General features: G+C 56.9%; 2 protein-coding genes across 3 annotated transcripts in view; one reads left to right on the top strand and one right to left on the bottom strand.

The window, feature by feature from the left end:
* Cyth2 (cytohesin 2) overlaps positions 1-978 on the top strand; it is an 8331-nt gene extending 7353 nt beyond the window's left edge. For both annotated transcript variants that reach the window (XM_015496608.2, XM_015496607.2), the window contains exons 9-12: positions 89-165; positions 258-329; positions 421-575; positions 717-978. In XM_015496608.2, the coding sequence (XP_015352094.1) occupies positions 89-165; positions 258-329; positions 421-575; positions 717-804 (392 nt within the window). In that variant the 3' untranslated portion in view covers positions 805-978. The remainder of the gene's footprint in view (positions 1-88; positions 166-257; positions 330-420; positions 576-716) is intronic.
* Positions 979-4745: 3767 nt separating this feature from the next.
* The window catches only part of Lmtk3 (lemur tyrosine kinase 3), a 19897-nt gene continuing 16174 nt past the window's right edge, over positions 4746-8468 (bottom strand). The window contains exons 16-17 of the mRNA XM_048791227.1: positions 8339-8455; positions 4746-5217 (exon numbers count right to left, since the gene is read on the bottom strand). Coding sequence (XP_048647184.1) covers positions 5201-5217; positions 8339-8455 — 134 coding nt within the window. The 3' untranslated portion in view covers positions 4746-5200. The remainder of the gene's footprint in view (positions 5218-8338; positions 8456-8468) is intronic.

Below are 8468 nucleotides of genomic sequence, written 5' to 3'. Positions count from 1 at the left end.
CCGCCTCTCCTGCTCTGCCTCTCCCTCCCCCTCCCAGAGGCCCTGTCCCCCGTTGAGCCCAGGCCCCCTCCCGCCCCTTCCCTTTCAGGGGGCCGGGTGAAGACCTGGAAGCGGCGCTGGTTCATCCTCACAGACAACTGTCTCTACTACTTTGAGTACACGACGGTGAGGGCCCGGCTGGACTCTGGGGAGTGGGAGCAGGAGCGGGCTGCAGGGAAGGTTTGCAGGTCTGAGTTTTGTCCGACTTGCTCGTTCAGGACAAGGAGCCCCGAGGAATCATCCCCCTGGAGAACCTGAGCATCCGTGAGGTGGATGACCCCCGGAAACCGGTGAGACCCTCTCTGCCCGGTCCTGCTCACACAAGGGCCTGTTGAGGCCCCAGGGCTGGCTCTTACCTGCCGTCCTTGTGCATTTCCTCAGAATTGCTTTGAGCTTTACATCCCCAACAACAAGGGGCAGCTCATCAAAGCCTGCAAAACGGAGGCAGATGGTCGAGTGGTTGAAGGGAACCACATGGTGTACCGGATCTCGGCCCCCACACAGGAGGAGAAGGATGAGTGGATCAAGTCCATCCAGTGAGCCTGGGCTGACTCCTGAGGAAGGGGACTGGAGGCCGGACCCCTGGGTCTGAGGGAGGGTGGGGCCTGGACCCCTGGGTCTGAGGGAGGAGGCTGGGGCCTGGACTTGGCTCTCATCTGGGACCCTCCCCTCTGCAGAGCCGCAGTGAGTGTAGACCCCTTCTATGAGATGCTGGCAGCAAGGAAGAAGCGGATTTCCGTCAAGAAGAAGCAGGAGCAGCCCTGACCCCCTGCCCCCAAATCCATTATTTATTTCAGAGCTGCCCCGCCTGGGTGGCCGGACCCCTGGGCCCTGGGGCTGTGGATCCTGGTTTCCTGTCTGGAAAATTGACCACCTTTAGCTCCTCTCTCATTATTTGTAATTAACATGCTGTTGGTAATCTTATTAATTATTTAACCACTCGTGCCTGCAGACCCCCTCATTTCTTGGTGTTGGCAGAGCTAGGTGCTCCATCCCGTCCACCTTGACAAGGTCCAGGAACCAAGCCAGTCAAGCGCCTAGGAAGGAGCTATCCTGGAGGGGGTCACTTCTGGTTTCACCCCAATTTTCATAGGTGGGGCAAAGGGAGGTTTCCCTGGCAGCAGTTCTTGCTGTTAGACTGAGTTGACCTCCACTCCCCATGGGGTCTACAAGGTGGGTGGGGGCAGAAATCCAGGGGCGAGAGCCAGGGTTCATGGCATCTATAGGACCTGTGGTTGAGGGGCACAAAATACCTGTGGGGGCTGGGAACCATGTGGAGTGCCCAGGGACACTAAGAGACCTCTTGGGATGACTGCAAGGAGGCCTGGGCCTGGGTCAGCAGTCGTCGCTGAAGCGTGCGAGGCCCGCGTTGTTGCTGGGCTGTGCACTGAGCCAGGCTTTGCCAACGACATTTAGCCTCCTTTGGAGGACACGTAATGTCAAAGGGCTGACAACATGCATTTCAAACGTCTGTGCTGGGAATATGACGCTCTGAAGGTGAAGGTCTTGTTTGGGATGCCTGGAGCCAGGATTTGGATCGCCCCCTTCTTGCCCTAGAGTTGGGCCAGTTAGAAATAGAATGGTTTGATCCCAGAGGATGGTGTTTAAAAGTCAGGGGCCCAGGAGGTGAGACCTCAAAGAACAAGTGTACCTCCAACGATGGAAATTATCACGCGTGGGTCCCAAGACTGGTGGGCTGGCTGGTGGGCGTGTCACGTCCACGCCCGCCCGGGAAGCTGAGTGTTCCTTAGCGGAGGAAACTACCACTCTCGGCAGGCCCTCCATCGTGTTTTCCCCTGGGAGCGAGGCTGCCGCCGCGGGGCCTGCTGGAAGTTGTAGTTCCTAATGTACGCAGAGCTGGAGGCACCGGTCCCCCAATGGTGGAGTGCTTGGATGGGGAATGTACCGAATCTCTGGTCGGTCCCGGCCCCGCCTTTGGCTACTGGCACCCGCCAGCGCCAAGGGCTCCGGAGCGATGTAACTACAAGGCTACCCAAGAAGGCGGCCCCCTTCCAGTGAGCTATGCGCTGCCCGCCCCTGGCGGAGATCTAGGCTGCGTCTCACACCGCGCTGCCTGCTGTGGGGTTACCTGTCTGGTCTCCAGCTCTCGTGGAGGTGGGGAAAGCCCTGACCGTTTTACAATCCCAACCTAGGAGCTGATGCTCAATGGAATCCCCAAGTTCTTCCAAAGGTTCCAGGGAAATGGGGTTATCGACCCAAGCATGTCCTGAGAAATGAGGTCCCTGAGTAAACAGAGGGTCCCATCACTGTCATCCATGGTGCCCCCTGTTGTAGCATGAACCCATGGGTACCGTGTGCTACTGTGTGGAGAATCGGTGGCCCTAGAGACAGGAGAACATGCGCAGAGGCCCGCAGGGGACTGGCTTGCTGGGGTGATTGATGGCAGGAAGGTGTGTCTGGAAGTTGGCGACTGCAGAGGTGTGGGAGGAAGGCAGGGGGAAGGTGTGGGCTGGCCATGTGGGCCCTTGTCAGCCAAGACGGGGACTTTGGATGCCTTCTTAACAGGATGGGAAGCCACCCAAGGACATGGGCAGGAGTGTGATTGAGGCTGTGGAGGGCCCCCTGGCTGCTGCACGGAGAATAATCTGGAGTTCAACAGGGAGGTGAGAGAAAAGCAGTGAGGTTCCCAAGTGCCAGCCAGTGTGGCTGGGGAGGTGGAAAAGTGGACCCGGGACAGAGGTTTTGGAAGACAAGCCACCAGCACCGTTTGAAGGCTGGTCATCAGTGAATGGCAATACCATTGGCTGTGAGGGTCCAAAGGGAATTTTTTTTTTTCCCGGAGGGGGGGTGGTCAGTACATTCAGATTTGACTGACTTAAGCTGGAGATGCCTGAGCACCATTCAAGCCAGGCCAAAAATCGTCCTTCAGTTTTGTCCAGATCCATCTTTTCCCAAGGACTAAGGACTCTGGGTCCCAGTTCCTTCCTCATTCAGGACTCCAAACTGCTAACCCCACTTTTTATAGGATGAATTGTGACCTTCCAAAAATTCTAAATTGACATCCCCTGGAATCTCAGAATGTGATCTTATTTGGAAATAGGGTTATTGCAAATATAATTAAAGATGAAGTCATTACTTTGGGCCCTAATCCAATATGACTGGTGTCCTTATAGAAAAGAGCAATTTAGATGAAAGGACACACTGAATGTCATGTGGAGAGGAAGGTATTTACAAACAGAACCCAAAAGTGACTAGTGACCACTAAGAGCCAGGTTTGGAAAGTTATGCCGCAGATCTTCATCACAGTCCTCAGAAGTAAAAAACTCTCCTGGCATTGATCTTGGACCTCTAGCCTCCAAAACTGTGAGATGATGAATTTCTGTGGTTTAAGCCACCAAATTTTGAGATACTTGTTATATTAGTTCTAGTGAACTAATATGTCCCTCCTCCCTCAGACCCAGGGCTCCAGGGCCCAGCCCTCCTCCCTGGGGCCTCCATGGCTGAGGCCATGCAGCACCCCCCCCCCGCCCCCGCCACCTCAGCAACACCACATGGGCACAGGCAGTAGCAGTTGGGGGAAGAGGGAAAAACCCTCATCCTCTCCATCCTCCAAGCCCCAGGACTTTCTTTCATTTGACCCCAATACCTTCACCACCTTCATTCCTAAGCCAGTGTCTATGGCACCCACCCTTGCCCCTTCTGTCTTCCCTCATCCAAATTACCTCCCTCCAATATGCTGGTAAACCTGGTCTCAAGGTGACGGGGGACAGCCCAGGGCCAAGAGATCAGAGATGCAGAGACAGCCCCAGTCACAGGGAAACGGACAGAGATGGAGGCAGAAACCAGAGAAATGGAGGGAAGGAGACAGAAAGACATAATCGACACAGGGAGAGATGACAGGGAGACCCAGAGAGAAGGCAGGGATGGGAACTCAGACAAAGAAACAAACAGCATTAGACAGTGAGTGGGAGGCTGTGCAGGACCCGGATGGAGAGATGGGAAAACACCAGGCGGGTGGGGAGCACTGGGCCAAAACCCAGGAACTGTGCTTGGACAGGAGAAGAGTGTCTGGGAAGTGGACAGTCACATGCAGAAATGGGTACACTGGGCCAGGTGTGATGGCACACACCTGTAATCCAGGGACTCTGGAGACTGGGGTAGGAGGATCCAAAGTTCAAGGCCAGCCTGGGCAACCTAGTGAGACCCTGTCTCAAAATTAAAAAAAGAAAGAAAAAAAAAAGGGGTGAACTGAGGCAAAGCCTCTGTGGGAAGGAGGCTGACTCTGATGTTTAAGCACAGGCAGCAGTGATCTGAGAAGTCATCTGGGTCGTGTCCAGTGTGGGCGTCAGCAGGTCATTTCTGAGCCCCCACCCCCCGGCCCTGGCCCTGGGGCAGCTTCTGGCCACTCCTGCAGGCCACCTGGTGAGGAAGGTGGAAATGTGGCTCCCAACCCTCGCTGACTCCTCATGGCTTCTTGAATGATGGATCGGGTGAGGCTGCAGCCGAAGTTGGGCCTGGCACCCACCAGACTCCAGCAGGGATGCGGAGAAACACAGGAGGCCCCTCTGCTGCATGGGCCTGGGTGCTGCAGGGAGCTTGGGTGTCCCATCTGCCCGATGGGGGCCACGAGAACGGTGTCCTCGATAGCACTGGCTCCATGTGTCCTCCCTCCCCACGTCACCTCCCCAAGCACACACAGGCTCCACGTTCCTCCAAAAAGTTGTTTTTATCTTTTTTAAATAATGTGAAAATGCCACGCGAAGGTTGGAACCAGAAGCCCCTCCAGGGGCCAGGCTGGGGAGGGGAAGGGAGGCGCGAGACGGGGGGTCCAGGTCCCCGAAGCCTGCGGCCCCTGCATGGGGCTGGGAGTGGGCGAGGTGGGACCTTCGTTGTGCCCAGGGGCGCCAGGCCCAAAAGAGTTCAGTTCAGTTCCAAGAAAGGCGGCTCTCCAGGAAGGGATGGGGGCTTCCTGCCTCATTTGGCACCAAGGGGGTCTGGGGGGTCAGGGGAGCCGTCCGGAGGGCTGGGGGGTGGGGGCCGGGGCCTCCCGTTTGGCACATGGTGGGGGAGGGGGAGGGCCCAGCCTCAGGGACCTCCCCGGAGTCGGCGTCTGCCGTGGTGGCAGTGGCTCCCTCGCCCACAGAGGATTCTACTCTCAAACCCTCTTCTGGGGGTGCAGGGGGGTCAGGTCTTTGGGGAATCAGTTCTCCACGGGGCCTGAGGATAGAGAGAGAGGAAAGAGAAATGGAATTACAGGAGGGCAGGCTCATGGCCTCCAACTCAAATTGAACACAAAACCGAGGGAGTCCCCACCATCTGCCCTGTCCCCGTCTCTGTCCTCACCTACCCCATTTCCCCTGTGTGCCACACACTGGCCTCCTCGCTATTCCTCTGATGTTCTAAGCAGAGCCTTGACCCCAGGGCCTTTGCTTCTGCTGTCCCTGCTGCTCTGAACGCTCTTCCCATGTAGCTCAGACCCTCACACAATGTGCCCCTCAGAGGCCTTGCCTATCCGTTTTGGGTCAAGTAGTTACCCGCTGGGGTAACTGGTCACTTGCTTCCCTCTGAGTAATTTTTTTCACATTTCTCACTCCAGGGCCATCCCAGTCATTGTGGAAGAACTTTCTGTCTCCTTACCCCTCTACAGCAGAAGTAAGCCCAGTGAAGACCAGCACAGTGGTCAGTGTCTCCAGCCTATCAAAAGTTCCCTCCTTCCCCATGGAAAAGTCTCTCCCCAGGAACCTCCCGCCAAACTTTCCCAATACCAATCCTCTGGTCACTCCAAGCCATACAAAAGCCTTGTCCGGCCCACAGATCCACAGAGCTAAGGCCGGCACGTGAAGGGTCTCACCAAGGGCTACTGCCAGCCCGAACAGACTCCACCGCCGGCGTCTCCCTGGGGACTCACTCCCACTCTGCGCTCCCTGTCCCAGAGCCTCTGCTTTCTTCTTTAGATGGGAAACATGGCCCCACACTCCTTTACTTTTTCTTTTTTTGGTACTAGGAATTGAACCCAGTGGAATTAACCAGAATTACATCCCCAGCCCTTTCTTGAGACAGGGTCTCACTAAGTTGCTGAGGGTCTCACTAAGTTACTGAGGCTGGCTTTGAACTTGTGATTTTCCTGCCTCAGCCAGGTTGCTAGGATCATAGGCGTGTGCCACCATGCCCAGCTCTAGCTCCTTTACAAAAGAGTAGGGAGACCTGGGGCATGTGGCATCACTCAGCACCCAGGAAATGCCGAAGTGGGCAGAGTGGCACCGAGCACAGAGGGGGTGCCCACTGCGGGCCCCGCCATGGCCAGGGACTCAGCAGCTTCCCAGCCCGGGCTGCACTGGGAATATCTGTCAACTGAGTACAGGGATTTGGGGTTTCGCACGACTGGGCTCTCTGTCTCGATTTCCAGTGACTAAAGGTGAGGTCACCCTCGCTGACTGGCCCTGCTGGCCTCAGCCCTGACTCATCATTTGGCTGGTGTCCCTGTGCCCTGGAACTATCCCACTTCTCCTCATGGGAGCCCTGCCCTGAGATAGGGGTGTCAGGGAGGAAGTGACATTTGGGGTGAGGCCTGCAAATGCAGCCAAGAGTCAGCCCAGCCCTGTCTGCTCTGCCCTTGACTCTGCCCTGCCCCTCCTCCCTGTGGTCCCCGCTCACCAGCTCCTCTCCTGGGTGCCTGCCCCACCCTCTCCCCTCCACCCAGTTTCCACTCTCTCCCACCTGTGGACTCCTCCTGGCCCCAGAGTGCTTTCCTATACCCAACACTGGCCCAGCCCTCCTCTCCCTACAGCCCTCCATGGCTCCCTAGCATCCCCAGGACGGGTCCCAGCCTCTCAGTCCACAGCAGGCCCTCCAGGGTCTGCCCTGCCCCTCTCACCTCGGCCATGCTGGCCTCCCTTCTGTTCCAGGAACCAGCCAAGCTCTCTCCTGCCTCTGGCCCTTTCTGCAAGCTGTTCCCCGACTCATGGCCCTAGCATGCTGTCCCCTTCCCTTTCACCCATTTAATGACAACCAGCCCTTCAAGTCCCTGGTCAAGTGACACAGCTACTGGGAAGACAAAGCCCTTTCCTCTTGTCATTTGCTTTCTCTGTGATTCAGGCGGTGTTTGGGTGCACAGCCAGGCAGACTCTTGGTCAGCACTGAGTCCCCCCAGCCCACACAGCCCGCACATGGGGCACTCAGGGAACGTCCACCTAGTTAAGGCAATGACAGCTGGCGGTTAGTGACCACTGCTACAGTCAGGCTTCCTGCTCCATACACAGGATCAAACCGTTTAACGCCCTCAACTGCCTTAGGAGATGCTATTAATTATCACCCGCATTCTAGAGATGAGGAAACTAAAGCACAGAAAGGGAAAGTGACTTGCCCTAAGTTCTACAGCTGAGAAATGGTGGGGCCAACTTTTGGACTCGGGCAATATTTGGGGGAGCAGTAATGGAACCTTCTCTGAAAAGGCCCAGTTGCATCTTGCACATTCTCAGCTGTTTTTGAACACAAAGCCACGGGCATCCTGGGGTGTTCTCTGGATCGGCAGCAGAGGGCAGCAGAGAGATCAGTCCAGCATCCGTCCTGCCAGCGAGACTTGCCGGTGCCCTCTCACTAGCCTTGGCTTCCCGCAGTTATCAACTAAGGATGCCCGATCTTCTCCCAAGACGGACTGAGAATGGGCGATATAGAATGTGTGGAATGGCCCAGGAAAAGAGCCTGACAAATCATGCATACTGGAGTAGGCGTGGACTCAGGCCAGAGATGGGGGTTCAAATCCCAGCCCCTCCCTCCTTTCTGTGCCTCAGTTTTCCCTATTGTAGAATGGGGACAAGAATAGAATTGACCCCATGGGATCACGGTGAGGACTACGTGGGTTAAACACCGCATGCACAATGAGGTCTATATGACAGCTTGCTGTAGTTGCAGCAGCAGCTGCCATCACTGCGGTGGGCCTCCCTGGCCACCTCCTCTCTGCTGCAGTCCTTACTACCCAGCGTGGAGCTCGCTAGGTTCTTTCTGCCTGCCTGACCAACATGCCTCCACCAGCGGAGTGGAATCCAGATCCAGCAGGTGCCAGGCAGGAGCTGGAGCCAAGAAGTGGGGCAACGATGGACAAGAGAGTGTGTGTGTTGTGTGATCCTCAGAGAAAGGGAATCTCCGGCTCAGGGAGGGGGCGTGAGTGCCCAAGGCCGTCTGACGGACTGTCTGACTCGTCCCACAGCTGAGTGGGTGTCGTGGTGACTGAGAGGGACTAAGGAAGAGGCAGACGCAGGTAAATCCAGAGATGAGCAAGGTGCGGGGAAACGTGCGGACAGAGACCGCAGAGGGCAGGCCGGGGCCTGGAGCACTGTACCTGCGGGCCGGGCGTCGGGGGCCCGGGCGGGCGGCCCCGGGGTCTCCAGCGCAGGCGAGACGGAGAAGCGGGAGAAGCACAGGGGGGGGACCTGGTGGGGGGCAGGAGGGGGAAATCCTCCGGCCCACGT

The sequence above is a fragment of the Marmota marmota genome, unplaced genomic scaffold (genome assembly GCF_001458135.2).
Source record: "Marmota marmota marmota unplaced genomic scaffold, marMar, whole genome shotgun sequence".
Taxonomy (NCBI): domain Eukaryota; kingdom Metazoa; phylum Chordata; class Mammalia; order Rodentia; family Sciuridae; genus Marmota; species Marmota marmota.
The sequence above is the reverse complement of the archived record's forward strand: the minus strand, read 5'-3'. Positions and strand labels throughout refer to the sequence as shown.